Raw genomic sequence first — 25,822 nt, 5'->3', positions numbered from 1 at the left:
CCACTATTGTTTAATGTAGTCGTCAAAGTTAAGAACAATTCTGTAAGAAAAAATAAAGAAATTGTCACTATAACTAATAAGACTTGCCTGAAGCAAAATCACCTTAAAGAAATCAATGGCATTTTTTTACATCATTAGTAACCAAATATGAAATGTAATTTTAGAAATGATATAATTACATCAAAACTTATGGACTGTCTGGAAATTAATTTAAGCAAGAATTCCCACATCGTTTATGGAGAAAATACTAATTTTTTACAAGATTTATTTATTTATTTTTCAGAGAGAGAGACAGTGAGAGAGGGAACACAAGTTGGGGGAGTGGGAGAGGGAGAAGCAAGCTTCCTGTCATACAGGGAGCCTGATGTTGGGCTCCATCCCAGGACCCTGGGATCATGACCTGAGCTGAAGGCAGACACTTAATGACTGAGCCACCCAGGCATCCCAAGAAAATACTAATTTTTTTTTTAAGATTTTATTTATTTGTCAGAGAGAGAGAGAGAGAGAGCACAGGCAGACAGAATGGCAGGCAGAGGCAGAGGGAGAAGCAGGCTCCCTGCCAAGCAAGGAGCCCGATGTGGGACTCGATCCCAGGATGCTGGGATCATGACCTGAGCTGAAGGCAGCTGCTTAACCAACTGAGCCACCCAGGCGTCCCAAGAAAATACTAATTTTTAACATAGAAAATAATCTATATTAGTAGAAAGACATTCTAGGACCTTGGATGGGAAAACCCAACATCAATTCTCCCAAATTAATCCATAAGTTTATTGGACTTCTCTAAATAATTAAGATGTATCTATGTACACTTATTATAAAAGTTATTTAGGGAAGAATAAAGGCCCAGAAATAGCTGCAATGACTGAAAAAAAGAGAAATTCACCAAATGTAAAGATACATGAGAAATAAAGATAACTAAGATAAAAGAAGTAAAAAGAGTGGAAAGATCTAGAGACTCATACATATCCGAATGGATGGTTGCATGGGGAAAAGAGAGGAAGGAAGGAAAGAGGGACGGAAGAAAGGAGAAAAAGAAAGAAAAAGGTACCTTGCAACCCTTGTATTAGTTCTAATAATTTCGCTGCTGATTGTATTGCTTTTTCTAGGTAGATTATCATATCTATAAACCCTAGCAGTTTTATATCTTTGTTTCAAATATACACACACTAAAGATGGCATCACATACCACTGAGAAAGGTATGTTTGTTTAATAGACGGTACTGGAAAAACTGACTTCTACATAAACAAAAATAATACTGGATCCCTATTTAATACCACATATGAGTGAAAGTAGACTCTAGGTCTACTAAAGATCATGATTTGGAGAGTAAAACCATAAAAGTAAAGCCAATACATAAAAATTATAGAAAGTTATCTTTGTAATTTCAAAACAAAATCCCAAAAGCATAAAAATAAGGAGAAAAAAATTTGATTAACTCAAAATTAAGAATTTCTATTTAACATGTGGTTATGGACATTGGGGAGGGTATGTGCTTTGGTGAGTGCTGTGAAGTGTGTAAATCTGGAGATTCACAGACCTGTACCCCTGAGGATAAAAATATATGTTTATAAAAAATAAAAAATTTTTAAAAAAAGAATTTCTATTTAACAAAGAACAACATGGATAAAGTTCATAGACATGTGACATTTGGAGGATGTATTTGCAATGTTTTAAACCAACAAGGAACTATTACCTGAAATATATAAAGAACTTCTGTAAAGTAGCAACACAAAGACAGGACCCTCCATAAAATGATGAGCAAAGGATGTGAACAAGAAGTCTACACAAGAGGAAACCCAAATGGCTATATTAAAAAGATGTCAAATTCCTTGTTAATTAGAGAACTATAACAATGGGATACTGTTTCACATATCTTACAGTGGCTAAATTAGAGACCTGGATAATACTAAGAGTTGATGGGGGTGTGGACATATAGAACCTTATATGCGCTGTTGGAGGGAGTGGAGGCAGGGGCAGCCATCCTGAAGAGCATCTGAGCCTTACTGACTTCTGGGTCCTTAAGTCTGTACACATCCACTACAGTGACATAGCAGTCGTACTCCAGATGATGAGTCCCCAAGAAATTCTCACCAAGATCCAAAATAAGATGCAATAGAGGACATTCATCCCAGCATTGTGTCTGAAGGAGTTAGAGACAGTCTAGCGCTCACTGCTGGGGGTAGCTCTGTGCACCATGGACTTCATATGAACACAGGGACCTGGGCTGATCTTCAAAAGCAATGCTACATGGAAACAATAAGAAACTAAGTGAAATCTATAACCCTGTACCATTGCTATGAATCAAAAAGACATGCATAATATGTATACGTACATATAAGAAGTAATATTTTATAAAAACACAGGCAAACAAAAGGAGAAACATCAAACATATTACAGATATTGCTTCTGGTGGAGAAGGGAAGTGAAAGTAGGAGATGGAGATAAAAGAGAACAAATCGATTTTTAAAATTCAAATTAGTGAAAATTATTATTCCCTCTACCTCTCACAACTACATTTGGCCTTTTAGTCAATAATTATTTTACTGTAACAGAATAATATTAAGTTTCATCAATACTTTCCAAATATGTCTAGTGGTACCAATAAAATTTATTTGAAATGGTTGCTGCTTAACTGATTATGTGATGGTGTTGGTAAAATCATGCTTTATTTCTATTTTTAAAGATTTATTTATGTATTTGGAAGAGAGCATGCCACAAGTGTGGAGAGGGGTGAAGGGAGAGAATCTTCAAGCCAGCTCCTTGGTGAACAGGTCGCCCTTGGCAGGACTAGATCTCACAACCCATGAGATCATGGCCTGAGCCAAAAACAAGAGTCGGTCACCCAACCGACTGAGCCACCCCGTTGCCCCTAAAATCTTCTTTAAGTAGCAGATCTGATTTCACTATTTTGAATTCCCATGAATACATTTGGACAATAGCTACTCCATAATTTTTTTGTTTTTGTCCTTTCATTTATTGTACTGAGGACTGAAAACATTACTAAATAATTAAACTGACTTTTTTCTTTATCAACTAGTTACACTGCTTGTATAGAATCATTTATACACATTGACCAAATCAACAGTATTGACATAACAGATATAGAATTTTAACCAACCTCGTTCTTATATTTTAGTCTTCTTCCCTATATTCTAGTCTGAGCTGTTATATCAATACAACTAAGATAGAGAATATAGAATTATGTTTAGTTTTAGTACAGAAACTACCTTTAATAAAGTCTGTTATATTTCTGAATGAGAAACATCCACAGTAATTGGTATAAGTAAAATACCAAAACTTTTGAAAGAAGTCAATCAAGAAGTTGAGGGAAATAAAATTACTAGTAAAATATGATCATAGGAAAAGTTACAAAGTATCATTCGGACATTTTGTAGATTAAAAAATCAAATGAAATTATCAGAGGGCTGATTTAAGAAATCATTTATTAAGTTATTCCAAATTGGTGTCAACGCCTTAGAAATCAGGGTCATGAAGCCATAGAATGACTTAATTCACATATTTAGTTACAGCTGTAATTTAGAAAATTGCTTAATACGCTACACTTAGTTGAAATTTAAGAAGCTATCTTTATAGCTTTTGTTCATGTTGCTGAAATCAGTGTGCTCTTAAAATCAATAAGAAATTGATGACAAGTGGATGCAGTAAGTGAGAGGCATAGAGAGCCATAAAGTGATCGACACTGCTCATGTCACAGGTATGAACAGAACTCCGTGCCTACATGTCAGGATACCTCCAGGAAGCTTATGACGTTTCTTATGCAATGAAAAGGACTTCTTTTTTTTCTGACTCTTTACAGAAGCTTAGTCTGGTCATTGCCTGTCAGTAATTTGCATTCATTTCCTACTAGCTAGCCAACATGTAAAATTGCCCAGTGATTCCTAGGCTGTGTAAAAGCAAGAGTTCATTTGTAGCCAAGAGAAGGCATCCCCTTTTTAGTAGTGTTAGTATTACATTTGAAGACTTTAGGCAGGAAAATAAGTGTATATCAAAGTTTCTAATGAAATTATTTAAAAATGAGAAATGAAATTACTGTAAAATTAAAACAGGTACTTCAAGTTAGTTTTGTTGAAAACATGAATGTGTCTTTTTAAGAAATCTATTTAATGTTTAAAAATTGTGTCCTATACATAATGGAGCCACAAGAAAGTTAAGCATTTTGAAAGAAAATTTTCAGTCGGGTCTGTGTTGTATTATTTTACCATTTCTAGGAACCGGACATGTAATACGTGCAGATAAAATGTGTAATATAGGTAATGAAAAGAGTATATGGTACTTCTTTATATAGAGTATTTCAAATTAAGGAAAAGGGAGATTTACTAAGTTTGTACAGTCTCTTACATCTTTCTTGACTCATTCATTGCAGGCCCTGGAAAGTGAATTTGTTTCTTGCCAACTCCATCAGTGGATTGACCTTATATTTGGCTACAAACAGCGAGGACCGGAAGCCGTCCGTGCTCTGAATGTTTTTCACTACTTAACCTATGAAGGCTCTGTGAACCTGGATAGCATCACTGACCCGGTGCTCAGGGAGGTAGGTGTTAAGTTCCATATTATTCCAAAAGTTTCTGTCATCTCTCAGGCACAAATTTGGCTTTCCATCTCTTTCTCTGTAAATTTCCTTTAAACACAAATTTTTATAAAACATAACTTTCAGGGTTTTGACAAATGTAGGAAAGTGAATATTATATGTCAAAACCAAGTAATGAGACCGCTGTGTTCTTCTCTTGAATTATAGACACATGTAATGCACTTCAGTATTCCTATTTTACTTGTTTTATTTCAGCATCTTCATTAAAATGCTTAATGCTCTGTGCATGTTATTAATGAAACGTAGTTAAATATTTGAAAAAGAATTGTTCACATTAAAATAAGCTGCTAGTGTGCATTTTCTTAATAAAAGCAAAATTACAGACTTCCAGACAGAATGCTCAAAAAAATGTACTGATAAAATACATGAGGGTATAGTATTTTATTCCAGAATGTTCTCCAAAATACATCAATAAAATAGATGAGGGTAGAGTATTTTTATTCCTGTATTTCTTACCCTGAAAGTTTATAGCTAACAGTTGGGAATTATGTGCTCTACTATGTGCATAAGTATTTTTAGTGAAAATATTCATATAAAATATTACTTAAATCACTTCCCCACTGCACAAAATGACTTCAGATAGGTGAAAGACTAACGGAGCAACAGCTGCTGGGTAAGTGCCGCTGCTAGGAAGCCACGTCCCAGCCTCCATTCCCCCGATAGTGGCCATCTGCTGGGTGCAAAACAAGCAATTGTGTCTACGTTTCCCATCAGTGGAATGCTTGTTTTATTTTTTTACTTTTAATTTTAGAAGTGGAAAGCTTGTAGATTTGGGAAGTAAAGCTCTACAAGAAAAATCTACATCCATAAACTTGTTTCTTACATACCTCTACAAAAACAAAATGGCTCCATTTGTATGGCTTCCAGGAGGGAAGAAGAGAGGAGAGAGACTTGAGATCAGTGCTCATTGGACTCTTAGGGCTAAATAGTCAGAGAACACATTGTAAGCATGTCATTAGGTGCAGTGTTAGATCATGTTGTGCGTGTGAGGAAATGGATTGTGCCTGAAGCTGGAAGAAGGGAGCAGAGATGCAGAATAAATGAATGAGAGAGAAGACAGGTATTATGAAATTCATGGGTGAAAAAAGGGATTTTTCTCTGCAAACCATTACACTCGCCTGATTTAGTAACCCCTGTACAAACTGTAATCAGATTATTTTATAGAAGATCATTCTGAGCTTAATTACTTTTTTCACAATACACCTTTGCCCAGTTCTGTAAACACCTTACAAATTATATTCTCCTTTTAGAACCAATAACTTTAGAATCAGGAAAAAAAAAAAAAAGCAATTGGAGGAAGCTTATCCTTTTATCCCAAGGCCACCTCCAAATTGGTTTTTGACTTTTAAATACCATAAACCTTTTTACTTCTGAATAGCTGATCATACCTTTTTATCCAATATAGAGTTCTGTCCTTGTAAAGAAAATTGCAATTAATCCTCTTGGGGAAAATATAATTTTTAAGCATACTGTACGTAATGGAAGTACAAGACAGCATTACAGTTGACAGACATATGCAGGTTTTTAGTATTTATATGAGAGTCAGTAAAATGATAAATGGGAATAAAAAGAAAATGGAATTAGAATTGAGACTTTCTTTACATAGATATTGTGTTTATTATTTAAATTCTATAAAAATACCTGCTTCTGTAAAATTTCACATCCTTGCTTTGGACAGTGGGGGGAAAAACTATGCATGGGACTTACTTATCAAATTATAGGACTTCCCAATGAAATACTACATGAAAATGTATAATTTTTAAAAAGTTTTAATTGGATGAGAGTGGTTCAGCCATGGTGTTCGCTTATTATAAAGATGGTCTGAACAATATGTTACTGCTCCTGATTTCCTCATAGTGAGACCAGTTGCCAAGCACTAGGCAGCCTGAGTTCAGGACCCTCTCCTTCTAGCATTCTTATTCTGAGCACATAATTGTTGAATATGGAGGTTCCACCAGAGAAACTTCCAGAGGCATTCTGTGATAGATATGTCCTTCTACCCCAGCTCCTCTCCTGCCACCCTGACCCAAAAACTCTGATATCCGTTCTCAGAATACTCTTTTAGGGAGCACACACCTGGAACACGGTTACCTTTCTTCGGCCAGCCAGCAGAGCCCCAAGCACACACCAGCACAGAGAGACATTTGCTCTGACCGCATGGACCTTTGTCAACTCAAGTCTGCTTAGGAAGATACTTTATCTCCTTAAGACCGCTAAGACATGCTTATTACATTGTAGCCACAGCCACAGACTAAATGGTAACAAGGGACATGAGCTAACTGTCCTTCTTCCTATTCCCCACACTTATCTCCTCTACCCCAGAAACCTAACATATTCTGAATAACCTCCTCCACTCATTCAAGGCTTGAGTGAGATATAGCTCTCCATTCTTACCATATTAGTAATTAAAACTGAGATTCTGTGGGGAAAAAAAAAAGTACTGCACTATCATTTAAGAATCCACATAAAATCTGTAAGTGGTCTAGTGTTGGCCAAGACGTTTGATCTCCCTCTACGTCAAGTGCTCTCTCTATAAAGAAGGATTAATACATGACATATTTGCCAACCTGAGAAGTGTTTAGCATCTACTGTCACCCAAGAGAACTCTGTAGATAATGTAGATAATGTGGAATGAAGTGCAGTATATTCATTATTTGGTAACCATTTACATCCCCTTAACATATACATTTTCCCAGTGAGGAGGCCTTCTAGGAGGCACAGCATGTTTTATGAAAACATCACTGTTGAGATCCCAGAGGACTAGCTATGGTACCATGACTTGTGAAAGTTGATACCTACCTAAATGGTTGGACACAAACTCTTGGAAAAAGCATTATTCAAAATGTTAGCCCTCTTATGTAGCTTAATGAATTTCCTTTATTTGATAATGTTTGTCTTTGTATCTTTTAAATATTAAGATCATTACATTTCACATAGGTAAAACCTGAGGAAGATTATAGTTTCTTTTTTTTTTTAAAGATTTTATTTATTTATTTGACACAGAGAGAGTGATCACAAGTAGGCAGAGAGGCAGGCAGAGAGGGAGAGGGGAAGCAGGCTCCCCGCTGAGCAGAGAGCCCGATGCGGGGCTCGATCCCAGGACCCTGAGATCATGACCTGAGCTGAAGGCAGAGGCTTTAACCCACTGAGCCACCCAGGCACCCCAGATTATAGTTATCTTATACTGAACTCCAGCTAGCCTAAAGAAGGTGATTTTTTGGATGCTTAAATTAAGCACTGATTTAAACAATAAATATTTAATATATGAATATTAGTATGTCTCTTGTGAAAAAATTATATGTATCTCCTATAATCTGTGTATAACTTTGAGCTTTGAAGTCAGGGCTAAAATTTGAGAAATGGCTTAAGGTTATTGATTCATTCTTCCTTGACAGGTGAACTCATGAAGCAGCACTAACCACAGCAATTATGGCATTAAAATGTCAAGAAATTAGAGGTCAGAATAACAGATAATTTTCTTCTCTATGTCAGATTTAAAATTGACATTCTCTGACAGCTTAGGATCTTTGCCTGAGAAAAATATGACAGCTTAACTTATTTTATACTTGTAAAGCAGTAACTGATAATAAACTTTATCATGACAGCCTCTGGGCGGAAACATGACAGAACAGTTCTGGTACAAAGCTTTTCTTAATATGTAAACACTAGATCTGTTGGATATTAGATATTATTTAAATTGTCTTAAGTCTTGGCTTACATCATAATCTTCTAGACACGTTATTTCATAGATGAGCTCAACTATTTGAGCAGTAATTTTAAGCTCTATGTAAAATTAATTTTACATATTAATAAAAATGATGTGATTTGCTTTATATTTTTACTTACCAAATGATGGCCATGAAATTCCACCCATCCTATGACCTACTGAGGAAATAAAATATTCTAGTTAGTAATTATCAGGTCCCATGGTGTTCTAATTCTTTTCTACTCAAATATAGTCCATAAACCAGTAGTAACACCATCACCTGGGACTTGTGAGAACTTCAGACTCTCAGGACTTTCCAACCTAAGAAATCAGAACATGCATTTAAGGAGATCCCCAGGGACTTGTCTGAGACATTAAAGTTTAAGGTGTATGAGGTGTATAAGAAGATCTGGAAAGCTTTTCTGCCTCTCCTATAAAAGGAGAGAGAATGGTGTGATGAACTTCCATGTACCTATCACCGAGTTTCAAGCTTTGACTGAATTGCTTCTATATCCCTAAGCCCTTGACTATTTTCAGGTACACTTGCCATATCCATCTAACCCCATCTAACTCCGTATCCACTGTCCGTCTCCCCATCCCATAGGCATCTCAGGATATCCAGGGAGAGGGGTCAAGCAGGTTTATTTTGAAAAACAAAAACCTTTCCAAGCATTTCTTACACATCCCCAGTTAAAAACCATTCATCTAGGCCAACACTCTCATAAAATAATTTTTCCAAGGACACCTGTCTATGTAGTGCCAGAGTCAGCTTTGGGTGAGGTCTCCTGATTCTCAAGTCAGGGTTGCTTTAATCCCTTTACTTCCGAGGGATTTTAAAATAACAGTAATTACTAATACTAGGGATTTTAAAGTAACAGTAATTACTAATACAACTAGTTTTAGAGATGATATTCTTCTTACTTTCCAAATGATTCTTAAAAATGAGGGACACCTGATGTGTATTCCCATTTCACTAATTTAACCTGTAAGGTTTTTCTTTCTATTTTGTTTGTGCTTTTGAATTTCTTAAAACTCTCCACTCAGTAAAACTTCCAGGAATTACAAGGCAAATTTTAAGGTAGTTTTAAGAAATCTTTCTCAGTGAGATGCCTTCGTGGCTCAGTTGTCTAAGTTCAATTCTTAATTTTGGCTCGGATCAGGATCTCAGGTTATGGAAATCGAGCCCCTGTTGAGCTCAGCGCTAGGTGTGGAGCCTGCTTCAGATTCTCTCTCTCCCTCTGACCCTCCCCTCACTTGCCCCTGCTCTCTAGAAAGAAAGAAAAAAGAAAGAAAGAAAGAACTCTTTCTCAGCCGTTTTATTCATTGTTTATTTTAACCACTTTCCAGAAAAACTTTGTTTTGTCAGTGTTAAGAGTTCCAAAGGCACTAGGGGATTATGGCATAGTCAATAGTTGGTTAGTAGAGATTACAAATTAAATGTCACATTCTTTTTTTATATACTATACTCTTATGATGAGTGAAAAACATTTCATTCTACAAATGTTTCTAAAATGGATCACTCTTCCAATCATGGATATACTTACTCAAGCCTGTCTTCCTTAAAGTATGATTATATGGTATGTAAGAGGCAATAAAAGATGATAGAAAGGTAGAATTCAGATAATAGGTTTTATCACAGCTAGTCGTTACAATATGAGACATTAAGTGAGTCACTTTACTTTTACATACCTTGGTTTTCCCACCTAGAAAATGACAGCAGAAATGATACCTAAGTCTATATTTGAGGATCATATCAGAAAAGATATGGGAAAACACTTTGTAAACCATAAAGCACTACACAGATACTGGCTATCATTACCTAAAAGCATAATTAAATGTACTATCTTGGAAGAACTTTCGTTTTAATAATTCATTTCTCTATATCATCATATGTGCAGTCGATACTGCCAAACTGAAAAATGACTTAAATGACTTCTCTTCGACAGTGGGAGGTATATACACAGGCCTACCACAAAAGGCTATTTTTTGGCAAACTATTAGAACATATGGGCCATGCAATATTTATTTATTAATGCATATGTACACATTTATCTATGCTGGAACTATTAAAACACTAAATACTAAATTTTAATATTACCAGTAGTTATAAAAGTGTGGCATTTTTAGTCCAATTTCTTGTTACTAATATTTCTTGGTCTTCTTAGATTATATTTTCTGCGTTTATCTCTTTCTTTGATCTGACAGGGATAGCAAAGCATTCCTTTGGACCTGCTTTAGTGAGAATATGCCCAAAGAAAGTAGGATAGATTCCTTCAGTTTTCACTTTATTTTCTTGCTAAACCATTCCTGCTACTACAGAAACCTGACATGATAAGGCTGTCAAGAACCACAAGACAGACCTGTCTTTAACCAAAACAGTTACAGTGCTGGCTTTTCTAGAAGATGAGCTCATAAAATTTATAAGGAAAAAATGAATCCGCTTTTCATCCTAATGATGTAAATGGTGGTATTTGTAGGGATGATACTGATGGCCGTCTGGTCATTGCTTATTCCTTCTGTGTATTTGTTATCCCTTGTCTTTTCCTTCCCCCATATCTGACTCCTTTCTACTGTCTGATGAGGGATAGCAACACCTGCCTTGTGGATCACTTGAGTGGGTTGTAGCACAATGTTGCCCATTTATAAGGCCATGATGCCTGATTGTTTTCATGTGGGGGATGTTCGCGGTTTTTCTCCTGGGTATTTATTCTGAGATGTGATTGCAACAAATGATCAAAAAAATGGCTGATAAAGATTTCTTAAAACCATCTTCATTTTTTCCCTATAATTGCTAGAAGTTTTACTGACTTAAAAATGTCAGCAAATTCAAATGTCAAAATAAAAAGAAAGAAAAATAAAATAATAAAATAAAATAGGAAGAAACCCCCTACATTTTAAACTATGGGAGTAGAAAGGCACATAAGTTATTCCTTGAAGCTTAAAGAATCGTTTGGGAGCAAGAAAAATTTTATAATCCCTAAAACTACCAAGAGTGTAGTTTCAGATGTGTTTGTATGTTGTGTTCCTCACTCAGAGCAGTGAGACTTGCATTGCAAAGAATCAGTGAATAAAGAAGTTTCTATGTAGAAATTAGTATCAAGAAAATTAATGACACACATTTGATTTTGATGAGTGAATAAATCTTTAATTTAGGTTTATCTTTTCTCCTTGTAATTACTGCAGTCCTTAGCTAGTCCATGGTCATCAATCGTCCACTAGGAAAGCATAAATAATGCAGCTAGTCCAAGTGGAATGTGTGTCATTTATGTGAGATGTGCTTTTTCTCATCTTTGTGTTATTTTTATTGCGTAGTGTTGAGAAGTGCTAATTATTGATTTTCAGAAATTAACAGCAAATGCTTTCACAAGAATCTAAAGTCATATTTTTACACAAGGAAGAAGGGTGAAAATTGCAGCCTGCTGTTTGTAATAGAAATAGCTGGAAGGGATTTCCTTATCTTCTATTAACATAGATTTCAGTTATATTACACAGTTGTTACCTTAGCATAAATTAACAATTATTCAAAACATATTGCATGCTTCAGTTTGTTGAAGTAGATATTACTCAATCTAAATACCTAAGCATTTCAGTTAGATGTTGGGAGCTCATTTTTAAAGGTTTTAAACATATTGATAATGAACCTATTTAAAGCCATTTGAAATCTGAATACAGTATATCTAAATTGCTGTTTCCCATTTATGTCAAGATCAAAAAAGAGTACTTTGTTCTGCCCAATAAATGAAATACTATTTTTTAATCTGAATTTAGCCTGATAAAAGTATATGATTTCATTTTGTAATGTTTATACCACCACCTGGTAAACCTTTGTCTTGATGTCATTCCACTTCCAGGCAAATCTTCTCAACTTTTATTATTTTCCTTATTTCCTTTCCATGATCAGACACTCCATGTGAACTTATTTTGATGGTGAGGAAAGGTCATCACCGGTACTACGACTTGTCTCTCATTCCTCCTCCTCCACCACCATCTTCCCCCAACTTCCATTTCCTGCATCAGCCAGCATTGAATTTCTTTATATACATCGATTCAACTGGGGAGAATTAGGCAGGAACATTGTACTGGTTCTTCTCACATTCCATAAGCATTTCTGAGTTGAGTCCTTTACTTAGGTACTACTTAATGGTCAACCCAATGGGCACTGGGGTGGCTCAGTCCGTTAGGCATCCGTCCGACTCTTGGTTTTGGCTCAGGTCATGATCCTCATGGTCATGAGATGGAGCCCCGGTCGACTCCACAATGTGGAGCTGTGGCCTGCAACCCAGCCACTGGCAAACTGGCACCCAGCAAGGAAGGACCAGAGGATAAGTTTTGCGTCCTCTTCCTATTTCCTGTCCTGCGCTCTCATTGCCCAAAAAGATTGGGAAGATAGAGGAGCAAGAGAGTAGCAAGGATGCAGTCTCTGAAAGCCGGTCTGTCCGGGGCCAGGAAGATGATCCCGCTCACTACTGCGTTCCCCCTGAGTTAGTCACAGTGTTAGGCAAATTTTTTTTTTTTAAGATTTTATTTATTTATTTGACAGACGGAGATCACAAGTAGGCAGAGAAGCAGGCAGAGAGGTAGGCGGAAGCAGGCTCCCTGCTGAGCAGAGAGCCCGATCCGGGGCTAGATCGCAGGACCCTGGGATCAGGACCTGAGCTGAAGGCACCCAGGCGCCCTGCGTTAGGCAAATTTATTTAAGGCATCCAGGGTGGAACAGCCACTACCTGCCACATGAAAAATACATGTACTTTTCCCACCTGAGTTGACTTTTACTTATCTTTAAACATAAAAATTGATCGCTTCTCGGCCTTTTGGCTAAGATCAAGTGTAGTATCTGTTCTTATCAGTTTAAACATAAAAATTGAGTGAGCTTGCCACCAATGGCACTGACCTAATTTGAAGAAAAAAATGTTTGGGACGGAGCATTTTTTTTTTTTTATCCAAAGGATATGGTGCTTGCTCTTCACCTTCACTGTTCACATTCCTTTGTTAAGTGAGATGTGTAATATCATCATTATAACTCATCAGTGCAGGCAGAAATAGTACTCGGCAAGAGGATAATTCTCTTCTTTGTTTCTTTTAGGTTTATACTGAAAGAATAAAACCAAACACTGAAGCATGTAAATGAACAATTCAGAATCCTCTCTCTCAATAGTGCCTAACATGGTCTGATAGTTACAGCAAATGTGGTTCTCTTTTTCACTTGAGTTATTAAGTACTTACTGAAATATTCTAAAAATTTTGCTCGTATAGACTTAGCCTTAATGCAGCTGATTATTAAAACAAAAGGAAACACGATTGTTCTTCTATTGTGTAGTTTCTATGACAAATTAGAAGCAGTTGAATATAAAATAGCATTTTTAATTTTTTATATAGTTTAATGTTTGTAAAGCAAGAAATAATAAAATGCAGATATTATTTTCTTGATTTATTTTGCTCCTGTTTTTCTAGCATTAAAAAGTAATGCTTTATATGATCTTGTTTTATTATAACAATAAACCAGAAGCAAAAGCATATCAGTTAAAATACAGTCTGCCATTAAGTAATCTTTTCTTTTATCATTTCAGACTTTTCAAAATTCCATTCCTTTTTCCTATTTGGTATAGAATTGGTAGAATTGGAGGTAACACAGAAAGATGATATAAATCACATATATATTTTTAATTGTATGTCAAAGGTGTATTTTCTGGTTAAAAAAAAAAAGAATATCCACTTTAAAGCATTAAAATAAAACCGTGCTAAGTACAAGCTATAAAATGAAATAATACAGGAAATTTTTAGAAAATCCTTTTCTTTGTCCCCAAGGAATCACTTTTGCTATTTTTATTTTCTGAAAAATTATCAATAATTAACTAGTAATTTCAGCATAGTCTGATATTTGCCTTGTGGGTAGCACAACCTGTCGTACTTTATAAAATGCTGACTTTTCTGGAAAACAATTTAAAAGATGACACGGACCAAGCAAAATGGATGAACTAGGTCATTTGACAGCTTTACCTTATTAGCTTCCTCTCACTGTCTTTCTCATCACTTCAACCTTATGACACGTCACCAGAAAGACAATACTAAATTACACTTACAAATGTAAATGTAACGAGAAGTTGTGAAGATTCTACAGGAGAAAAATGTATTTGGATTAAAGTTTTGCATTGTGGAAAGGCAAGTTTAACCGAAGTTTTTATCTCTTGGAGACCAAAGAGGGTGTACTCTAGATAACTAATAAACACAAGGGAAGGGAGAAAGCTTGCTTATTCACCTACGTAGTACTATCTTTCTTTTAGAATATTTTGAATTTATCAGTAATTTGAACATCATTCTGAACTACCACTTATCTGTCACCATATGTAATTATACCCTGGCTATGAAAACGTTCATATTAACAGGATAGACATAATGCGTATTAGCCACAGCATATTTACTTCCTCTTCTGAGGATTTAATCCCAGCTATGTATCGGTATTTATAGAGGAGGTAGCTTTTGTTTTTGGCGGGGACGGAAGGCAAGAAGGAGATAAAAGCAATTAAGCAAGAGGTGCAGCAGGTCGAAGGAGTGAGGTGTGTGTCTCGGCCGTCGCCAACACAGATGGCCCCTTTGTGCAAATTAAAAAAGAAACCCTCATTAAAAGAGGAATAATAAAAGGTGCTCCTTCCTTTGGCATTTGAAGTATATTCTGTCCTTCATTTGCTCCCCAACTGGGCACCTCTGTGCAGGACATAGATGATGCAGTTGTACCCTTGGCCCTGACCTTTGCGTAGCATAAGACTAAGGGAGAGCTTGTTGAAAATAAGTGAGAAAAAAAGCAGAGCTTGATGAAAATGTGGGTAATTTTGTAACTTGGCGGGTGGGTTCTGGAGGATTTTACAAAGTGGGCCTATCTAGAAGGTAGGGAGGGGAAAAACAGGAAACTGTCCCTAATAGGAACTTTTCCTAATGGGAGCTTTGTATTACATATAAGCAGGTAGAACTGAATTATGTGTCCTATGTGTGTAATGAAATGTGAAAGTGCTGTTCTGGTTTACTTTGTGCTGCTGTTCCTAACTTAGGTCACATGTTTCTCTCCTTCTTGCTTACCCCTAAAAAATTTCTTTCCTATTTGTAAAACACCAAAGATTTTGTCAGTCACATTTGTTTTGAAAAATCTACTGTTTTAAGCCTATTATCCATGCTAGATTTATATGACATGTGTAAGATCTCTGTCACTGTTTCTTGTATGTAAAAAGTCAGGATCACTGACTGATTCTGAGATGCTTGTCCTTGCCGCATCGCAGCACTCCAAATTGCAGGGTGTCTTACAATGAATAGTGGGTCATAGTTTAATTAGCAACATTTTCTACATCTTAATATTATATAAATTAATGATGCTTCTCACAAGAGATAACGTCTGAGATTCGATGAAGCTAGATGGACAGACTTATATCCCAAGTTTTGCTCTTCTGTCAAACATGTTATAAAAGTCGTGGGCTCACGCATACCCTATCGGTTCTTTCTTGCTTCAGTGGGAAGTGCAGAGCAGTAGGCTCCCTAGGCACTGTTTGGCTTTCCACAGTTTCAGTGACCCGAGGTCAGCCATGTTCTAGAAGCAGTGATTCTGACCTAGCCTCAGAAGGTCAGCAGTAGCTCGATGTCAGGTTGCAGTGCCTACTACCTCATTACCTCACTTCATCTCATTAGTTGATCATTTTTTAAAAAGACTTTATTTATTTGAGAGGACATGAGCAGGGTGGGGGTACATGGGGCATAGGGAGAGGGAGAAGCAGACTCTCTGCAAAGCAGGGAGCCCAAAGCAGGGCTTGACCCCAGGACCCTGATATCCTGACCTGAGCCAAAGGCTGACACTTAATTGAATGTCTAAGCTGATATCTAACTAAGCCACCCAGGTGCCCACTCATCAGACAGGCATTTTATCGCCTCACATCACCATCCTAAGGAGAAGGGTGAGCCCAGTACCGTAAGGTATTTTGAGAGAGAGATCACATTCACGTAACTTTTATTACAGTGTATTATTGCTATTCTATTTTATTGGTACCTACTGCTGTTAATCTCTCACTGTGCATGATTTATTCATTAAGCTTTATCATAGGTGTGTATGTATAGGAAAAAAATTGTACATAGGGTTCAGGACCATCCAGTTTCAGGCATTCTTTGGGGTCTTGGACCATACACCCCGAGGAAGAGGGCAGGACTACTGTAGACCTATAAAGCGATAGCTTCCTTGTAATACAAATTAACATTTTGGTAGTAGATTTTAAAAGGATTAACTAATACTAAAGTGTGTAGGAGTCAGAGAATAAACCAGTGAAGCGGGCCACGAGGCATACGTGCCCAGTGGGCATTACAAAAGGGCCCCTTTGCTTTGGCACCAGACAGGTGTTGCTGTGCAAGAATGCTGATGATCTACCTCTTCTGGGTTTTTTTGAGAGAAGCCAAAAAAAATCCAATTTATTGTATGAAATTTTCTGACCTATAAATGTTGGCTCAAATAGAAACCATACCTGTGAGCTGATTGTAGCCCAAAGGCTGCTGGCTTGTGACATCAGGCTGAATGTAAGCTCCTGTGCCATCCTGGCTAGAGTGTTAACCTTCCCAAGAGCCCAAATCTCTATCTGTTTTCTTTGGTGAATATCACAAATATCTAAAATGGTACCCAGTACACAGTAGGTGCTCAGTAAGTAAATATTTTATGAATAAATAAAGCTAGTATTAAGTCTCTTCGACACACACAGAACAGTGTAGAGAAAAATAGAAATGTGTTGATTTTTTTTAAAAGATTTTATTTATTTATTTGACAGATAGAGATCACAAGTAGGCAGAGAAGCAGGCAGAGGGAGAGGAGGAAGCAGGCTCCCTGCTGAGCAGAGAGCCCAAAGCGGGGCTCAATCCCAGGACCCTGGGATCATGACCTGAGCCGAAGGCAGAGGCTTTAACCCACTGAGCCACCCAGGCGCCCCGATTTTTTTTTTTTAAATGCTATTTCCAATTGTCTTTTTTTGCCTTTGGCTAGCCAATTCTGACTTAATATTCAGACCTCAGCTCATGTCCCTTTTCAGGAAGCCCCTTTCCTAACAGCCCTGCTGTCCCTGTGCCCTGCTCTACCCTCTACCCTCTATCGCCAGGGTCCTCCACCTGCTGTGTGCCCTGATTACTCACTCATCTTATGTCCTCATGGGCTGAAAACTTCTTGAGGGCAGGCTGGTATCTGATTTTTTATCCCTCGACACAGTGGGATAGAAGCATTTAACAGCGTTTGTTAACGTCATTGTTCTTGTGGTATTGAATTGTAAAAGTAAAGCACTCCGATGTTTTCTCTACTACTGTGCTTTTCCTTTTCTGGGCTACCTTTCAGTTTTGCACTAATGTCCCACTGTTGCCCCACTTCCATATTCAGCGAATGTTTTTGGACTCTGTTAGGACGAAGTCACAGCCTTCACCTGCGAAGATCAACAGTCTGAGCAAACAGACCTATGTAAAGAGCTGTGCACTGAATTTCATGGTGAAGGGAGAAAAGTGCAATGAGTATATGGAGGACATTCACTGCGATTTGGGGAGTCTGGGAAGCATTGAGAAACCTGCCCCAAGGTTCACATGAAAGGGAGGCATTTTTCCTACATCGGGAGTAGTTCGCAGAACAACCACTCAGCTGCTATGCTTCATAGATCACAGAATGGCCTGTGTACATCCCTGGGCCCCCTCCCATACAGAGTGCATCCCCCTTAACAGAAAGAAGACATTGATGACTTTCTAAAGGTGGGGAGGACAGAAAACATGGGACGGGAGAAGTGAAGAAAATCCGTGGGTGCTCACTCCTCATTCAAGAGTGTTGGTAGTGCCAAGAAACACTTAGAGGAGGCAGTGTGCTTTTTCAAGATCAGAAAGATCTGTGTATTTTTAAATCAGAGGTTAAGGGATTACTGGTAGACAGGATTACAAGAGAGCCAAAAGGTAAACATTGGACTAAGAACTTTTAGGTCATGAAGGCATGTGATGTGGATCACAAGGAAGAGGGATTCAGTTTAGTGTTTAAAAAATAAATAAATGGTAAGTGTAGGAAATAGACTGTCTTAATAAGAGGGCAAAAGTCACAATATTAACTTGATCACAGCTTAATATTTACCCTAATGTCATATGAGAATAGTTTAAAATAAATACATGTGTGTACTCTGCCTCAGTCCAAAGAGGACGGGGGGTAGGCCCGCCAAAGAGAACTGTACCGATTTCTGGAAAATAGGTGAGTCTCCGGAGATTTTCTGATACAGTTTTAATACTTGCCTTTCAGACCAAAAATCAAGTCAAACAGAGCGTGTTTGTGGATTCAGTCCTTCTATGGCCATTTAAAGGCTACCTACTAAGTACAGACACTGACCTAGAGACTAAACTGTGTCTAATTTTACCCCTCATCTCCCCACCCCATCGCAGTCCTCTTTCTGGAGAAGTCTGAACACAAACCAGAGGACCTATTGTTAGAGCAACTTCAGCTCTTCATGTTATGTGAAGTCTCTAGCTAGGGCAACTTTAACAATGAAATTACCTTTTTTTTTTTTCTCCTTCCAGGTAATTCTCAAGAGCTTATTGTTCATGATGTGAACCTAACCAGAAATGGTCTCTTCCCTCTTTTATAATCGTAAATCTTGCACTGGGGAGATAAAGTATGATGGTACCTATGTGAATACGATTTACTTAAATAGTCACCCTTTGCGTGTGAGTGGACACCATGCAAATAAATGGACACATTAAAATTGGACAGCACTTAAAGAGATTTAATAATTCATCCTATTGCCTCTGCAAATAAAAGAACCAAAGCCCCATTTGTGCAATTGCTAAAATATGGCAGATAATGATGCATTCATGTTTAATATTGCTAATAAATTTGAAAATTCACATTTTTATTGATAAACATTTTCTTGAAATGCAGTGTGGGCAGACAGATTGTTAAATTTAAGTACTTTATAAATGAGATTTGTAGATACTGATGCGATTAGTGGCAGCGCGGTGTCGAGAGCCATCTACCACCTTACCTGCATTCCTAAGCACTCAGCAATGAGTTTCGTATTTCACTTTTATGTGCAACCAAATTGCACACAATTTTAGGGGAAAAATTAGCATGGTAACAGAGTAATGACTATTGTAAATATTGTGCTTCTCGTTGTTGACTTAAATTACACGCTAACAGTATTTTGGAAAAATATTTCTGCTAGCCTAGCTTAATATATTGAAATTTTTTTGCCTGTAGGATTAATATATAGAAGACATACATAAATCTCCTGTAAGATTGTGTCTTTGACATACACACAGAGAAAGGCATATTACACAGTCCAGACAGCTTGAGATCCAAAGTTATTTTTATTCGTTGGAAGCCATAAAATCTCATTAATATTTCTTATCTGCACAGGCTTTAATAAAATATTTCCTAGCTCAAGATGCCCAAAGAATTCTTTCCTCTTTGGGCTGTAAAATTTCAAAGAATTTTTGAGACATGTGAATTCATACCATATAAACGTTAGATAATACTTCAGCATTGATCTTAAAACAGCATAGCATGCTAAAGCATATTTTTTTGTACTGAAAATTTGGCCATCATTAATCAATCATTATACAGCAGTCTTGATGATTACCCTCTGTATTGACTGGAACATGTGATTTCCTGAATTTTATTTCCTATCACTGGTGGACTTTATGTATCATTCTTTTTCCCCAAGATCCCAGAAGCTTATTTCATTAGAGATCCCCATACATTCCTCCTCACACAGGACTTTCTGAAGGTACACGTGGTGTATTGAGTGTGAGAAGTGTTGTTTGGCTTCAGCCGCATGCATTCACCATCTAACCCTCACACGTTTAACCCTGGCTTCTACATAAGAATAGCCACTTGGTTAACGGAAGCATGTTTGGAAAGAGAAAGCAAAGCTTGTCTACAGCATACTAACACGTGGGTGATTCTGCACCCTCAGAGAAAGAGCACCCGGTGAATTTTCTGGACGTCTTTCATGGCTGACTTGGGATCCACTTGCACTGGCAGGGAGCGTGATGACCTCTCTCGTTGATGCATATCGATTGTGACAGTCACTCTCCTTCCCCTGCAGGCCATGGAGGCACAGATACAGAACTTTGGACAGACGCCCTCTCAGTTGCTTATCGAACCACATCCGCCTCGGAGCTCTGCCATGCACCTGGTAAGACAGAGCCACCTGAACAAAAAGTTTTTTTGCTTTTTCTATACCTGGGAACACGTCAAATAAAATCGTCATTTCAGCAGCATTTTTAAAGGCTTCTCGATTTACTGGTTAAACTCTCCAGGCTAAGTGGATGCCGATACCCTGTGGAGAAACAGAGGGGAGTGCGGTTCTTACCTTTAAGTCCTGCTACGCTCGCCCAGTTTGGGGTTCACAAAAATCGCGGTCTTCTCTGACTCTGTATGCCCCTGCATAAACTCATTCAGACACATCCAGGCACCAGAATTAGATTTGATTTATAAAGTAGGATGAAAATATAATATCAACACAGTATGATATGGCCCAATTTAATCTTCTGGGGCAAGGTGGGGTAGGGGGACTAGCTGATTTTAAGAAGACAGAAATACAGAGGTAATTCGCCAGGTCAGGAGAGTTAAGAAAGAGCTCCAGAGCCACTCGGGTCAAACACCAGCTCTGCCTCTAGCTAGGGAATGACTTGGGCAAGGTGTTTAACCTCTCTGTTTATGTTGCAGCATCTGTTCCATGAAAGCAAAGCATCTGCCCTGAGAATTTCATGACTTAATACCGTAGAGCACTTAGACCAGCACCTGGTGTGCAATACGTTCTCAATAAATGTTAGCTGGTGTCATCATCTCCGCTAGCTCCTCATATTAAAATTTTTATTCCCGTTTTACAAGGGGAAGGATAATATTCTTTTCATTTTAATCTGAATTTTAAAAGCTCGTTTTCATAACAAAACCGTCCTTTTTCATTTTATTAGCAAAATGTACAACATTTCCCTCTTTAATTTGAAGATGGTGAATTTTTTTCCCAAGAAACTTCTTTAGAAGGAATTTATTTTTTAAGCTGTGGCTTTTCACTGATTTTTTTTTTTTTTACTGAAGTGAAAAATGCTTGAAGGCAAAGGAATATGTTTGCAAAATGAATTAAAGTTCATCCATTTTTCTAGGCAATTATCAAAGCAGCAAGTACCTTAATTTTAGAGTAAAGAGCTCTGAAGTATGGTCCACAGTATATTTGCAAACAAATTTATAAGCTGTTATTTTGTGGCGGAAGTACTGCTGAGACCTTTCATTTATTTTTTCAGTTTCTTAACAAATTCATATCGAGTTCCTTCTGTGTGTCAGGCATGACGCTAAGCGCCGACAACCCAGAGGGGACTGTCAAGGAATCAGTAGTCAAACTCCTAGTGAAACACATAAATAAATGTGTTTGTTTGAAAACGCGTTTTTTTCTCTTTACAATGGCTCCAACAGCTTCATCCCCCTTGATTAGTCACTAATGATCTCTTGTGATTGAAATTGGTCCTCGCGTGTGATGAAGCAGAGAGGTTGACACCAAGCACACGGTTCCATAAGAACACGTAGTCACGGTGTAGACGTGGGGATGTGGCCTCGGAGCCCCAAGCCTTAGATGAAGTATTTTTAATAAACTGTCCAAGAGAATATCTCTAACACTTTATTTTATGAAATGCTTTGGCAGAAGAGTTTTATTCCCGTATTAGTTGTCTCTGTTTAATAATAATAATAAAAATACTTATCCTGGAGAAGTGCCCAGGCAGGATTCATTGCTTTCCTGGGGAAAATGGTGAGAGACTAAATTGGCATGGAACTGCTCATAAAGGAGACCTAGCCCTTCTAAGCTCGTGGAGCAGACGATTCCTTGTGTAGAAACAGTTACAGAACAGTTACAAACCCGACAGAATGGCTAGTTCCAGCATCCCCATTTTGTTTTGGTGTGGTAGTATTTATGGTGTTCTATAGTTGCTAGAATAGTAGCATTTATAGTGTCTGCCTTCTATCGAGTCACATGCTAGAGGTATGAAAGCAAAGACTGATGGAAGGGGGTAGCCCTCAGGAAACGCACAGTCTAGAAACGAGGCGTCAACCACAACCAGTCAGTATTGCCACAGCCAGGACTCGGGCAAAGCTCTGACAGGGCAGGCTAGTGTATTTTAGTTACTTAGGCTGGAGTCATGTCCCCAGATCAACCAGGTAAAAAATGAAAGTATCAATTCATTCATGTTATCTTTCATGTAAACAGTGTCAGTCACTGATTTTTCACCGCCCTGAGCAATGCTGCTGTGTCATGAGACCGGTCTGTGAGCTCCCGTCTCACCCCGCTGTCTCACGAGGCTTACTCTGAGGCGGGTCCTTGGTGAACTGGTGTCCCCTGTCAGCGGCTGCACAGAGAGAGCCTTTGCCCCTTTCCCTGTGCCATCCTCCCAGGCTGGAAGTTGGGGTTGCTTTGCTCGCTGCTCATGCTAGCCTCGTCTGTGTTAACCTCCGTCTCCCCAGAGCTTTCACTAACTGTGTTATCCCTTCTGTTTTCTTCTGCTCTCTTCCCTTTCTATTCAACAGTGTTTCCTTCCACAGAGTCCACTCATGTTTAAAGATCAGATGCAACAGGATGTGATCATGGTGCTGAAGTTCCCATCAAATTCTCCGGTGACCCACGTGGCAGCCAACACGCTGCCCCACCTGACCATCCCCGCGGTGGTGACCGTGACCTGCAGCCGGCTGTTTGCGGTGAATCGGTGGCACAACACAGTAGGTACGTGTGTCCAAGTGCGTCACTTGCTAGAGGGCTCTTAGGAGCTACAGTTAAGGTAAGGTAAGTGTGCTGGGGTCTAGCCGTATGCCAGGTCTACAGACAGCGGCAGAGCAGACCACTGCCAGACCTGACGAGGGGAGTCTTGTCTGTCTTGTTCGCAGCTGTTCTGTGTTGGGGCCTCACAGAATGCTGGGCTGGGGGTTAAATGTTCAATAATATTCAATGAATTGAAGCAGGTCTACAAATAATTCCGCCCCACCCCCACCCTACTCTATGCCTGCCCCACAGGGAAGAAAAGGAAAAAAAAAAACACTTTTATGCTATATTAAACAAAAGTGAGTTGAAATCTGGATTTCCTAGATAATGGTTTCAAATCCTCTTTCTTCCATTTCACGAATTTATTTGGCAAATATTTGAATGGCCACTTTGTGTCAAATAGTCATGCACACCGGGAGTACAGCAATGAACAAGACAGACACCGTCTCCCTCCTTGAGGAGCTGAGATTCTTTGAGAAAAGACAAAATCTAAATTGTTCAGTGATTCCGTGTGTGTTTTCTTTAAACTCATTCCCAAGAGTTCCAGCTGGCAACTTAAAGTGATAGGATTCTATTATCAAAATTAGACGTATTGATACTTACCTAACCAGAACAGAAGTTGACACGACCAAATGATTTAGTTGGCCAGATTCACCCCTTACAATTTCCTCGGAAACCCCGGGACTCTCACTGTCTCTAGGACTAAATGGATAAGCCGTGGTAAATTAATCTGAATTTTTCTATTCTCCTAACTTTTGTATTGCTCTGAAAAACAGTATCATATAAATCCTAGCTTAATCTAAGAGTTTCTAGATGCATTTATTTTATGTTTGTTGGTGGTACTATCAACATGAGGTATAACTAATTCCATTTGATCTGAAAGATGCAGCAAGCATCTTAAGAAAAAAAATATAACTTTATTATTCACAGAAGTCTGAGCCTCTAGAAATATTTGCATTGAGAAAAAAACTATAAAGGATTAATTTTTCTTTAGCATTGTTCAAAAGTATCATATATGTTATATAATCACATGTAAAAATACTATGACTAATGAACTCAATGAAGCCCTAAATATTAATCCTCTGATAGCAGCTTCTCCTGAGCTTAAGGTCTTAGGTTTGGCTCCATGTTTTAACCTTCAGTTGACTTGTCGTCTAGTGAAAGAAGACGAAGCCCCGCCTTCCCCTCTGCCCTGGCTCAGGTGAGCCTTGCTGTGCTCACGCCCACCCCTGCTTGCAGGCACAGCCTTACTGGTTGCCCAGAAATCTGAGCTCTTTGTTGGGTTCAAGAAATGTTATGGTCTTCTATTCTATGTGGCTTTTTCTTGTTAGGATAGGAACATTCTTTCCATGGAAGCTAGCAGTCCCTGTTGTGATGATTTCTTTTGAGAGTATCCACAAGGATGTTTTTTATGACCATCATTCTTACAACTATTTGCCAAATCATTTTTAAGCAGTACACCTTTTCTACAGTCATCATAAAACACTGCTTACTAGGACGTTCCTTCTCTCTCAGACTTTTGTGCTAGTTTTCTCCTTCTGTTTAATCTTTAGGCCTCAGAGGAGCTCCAGGATACTCCTTGGATCAAGCTCATCATCTTCCCATTGAAATGGACCCCCTGATTGGTACGTTAACAAAAAAATACATTTTCATGAATACTGACTGTCTACAGATTCCTATGTAGTTATTTATCACAAAAGGTAGTTGAATGATAATTTTTCTGCCATCAAATTGATGTGTAAATAAAACTGAATTACCACAGGAGCTGTGTAAAGCACAATATGCTATCTGGCATTTCCTTGATTTTTTAGGAGGTCATTTAAGTTTAAGTAAGTTTAAGTTCATTTAAGGTCATTTAAGTTCATTCCAAACAAGGAAAATCATTCTAAACTGTCCTTTCTTTCAGCCTGAACTATTCTTTAATAACTGTATATTATTTAAAATACTTAAAATATGTAAGGACTCAAAAAAAATCATTAAACAGAACCAACACGAAAGACCTCTTTTCTACAAATCTCCTTTCAATAGGGCCAGGTTTTTTTAATTAAAGATTTCATGTGAATTGCAAACTTAGGAACTGTAACTCTTTGCAACAGATAATGGAAATATTTTTAAATCACATACACACTAATAAGCAGATAATCCAGAACAAGCCCCTTCATTTTCCTAGGCCTCAATTTCCCATCTGCAAAATGACTGATCAGGATATGTGTCGTGCCTTTTTCATGGGATCATGTAGGGAACTAAATTAGAAAAAAAAATGAAAATGGCATAAAAAAGTGTAAAGGCATATCCAATTATGGTATATCTTTTTCGATATTTCTTAATTCACCCTTCATCTTTGAACTCAGAAGTAAGCTAAAGGGCAGTCATTTGAGTTAGTTACTTCATACCCGTACACGAAACAACATTTACATGTCTTTGGGAAGATAAGATTCAGGACTGGGCATATTTGTAGAGTCTAGTCCAGCTATTCCTCCGTCCAAGAGACATCAACAGAGTCACATACAGCAGGAAAGCAACCATGGAAAAATTAGCAGCTCTATTATAATTAATTAAGGACCAATTATGTAGTTTTCAAGTGACTCAGAACCTTTGATTTTCTTTTTCTTTGCTACCTTTCTCTGTATAATTTTTTTGGCTAACCTCCCTAGCGTTGTTATTATTGTAGCATTAGTGGGACTCTACAAATAGTAGCACTTCAGTCTAATTGGCGTGAGAGAGTGTGG

The 25,822-nt window shown here is 37.9% G+C and overlaps 1 protein-coding gene and 1 pseudogene across 12 annotated transcripts in view; both read left to right on the top strand.

The window, feature by feature from the left end:
• The window catches only part of NBEA (neurobeachin), a 685,682-nt gene that overhangs the window by 640,485 nt on the left and 19,375 nt on the right, over positions 1-25,822 (top strand). For 9 of the 12 annotated variants that reach the window (XM_059144025.1, XM_059144021.1, XM_059144022.1 and 6 more), the window contains 4 exons: positions 4,386-4,553; positions 20,394-20,483; positions 22,865-23,057; positions 24,647-24,718. In XM_059144025.1, the coding sequence (XP_059000008.1) occupies positions 4,386-4,553; positions 20,394-20,483; positions 22,865-23,057; positions 24,647-24,718 (523 nt within the window). Of the gene's footprint in view, positions 1-4,385; positions 4,554-20,009; positions 20,073-20,393; positions 20,484-22,864; positions 23,058-24,646; positions 24,719-25,822 lie in introns of all 12 variants that reach the window. The other 3 variants (XM_059144024.1, XM_059144034.1, XM_059144033.1) reach the window with 2 other exon arrangements.
• On the top strand, positions 13,112-13,332 carry LOC131814245 (U2 spliceosomal RNA; annotated as a pseudogene).

Source organism: Mustela lutreola, chromosome 13 (genome assembly GCF_030435805.1).
Source record: "Mustela lutreola isolate mMusLut2 chromosome 13, mMusLut2.pri, whole genome shotgun sequence".
Lineage (NCBI taxonomy): Eukaryota > Metazoa > Chordata > Mammalia > Carnivora > Mustelidae > Mustela > Mustela lutreola.
The sequence above is the reverse complement of the archived record's forward strand: the minus strand, read 5'-3'. Positions and strand labels throughout refer to the sequence as shown.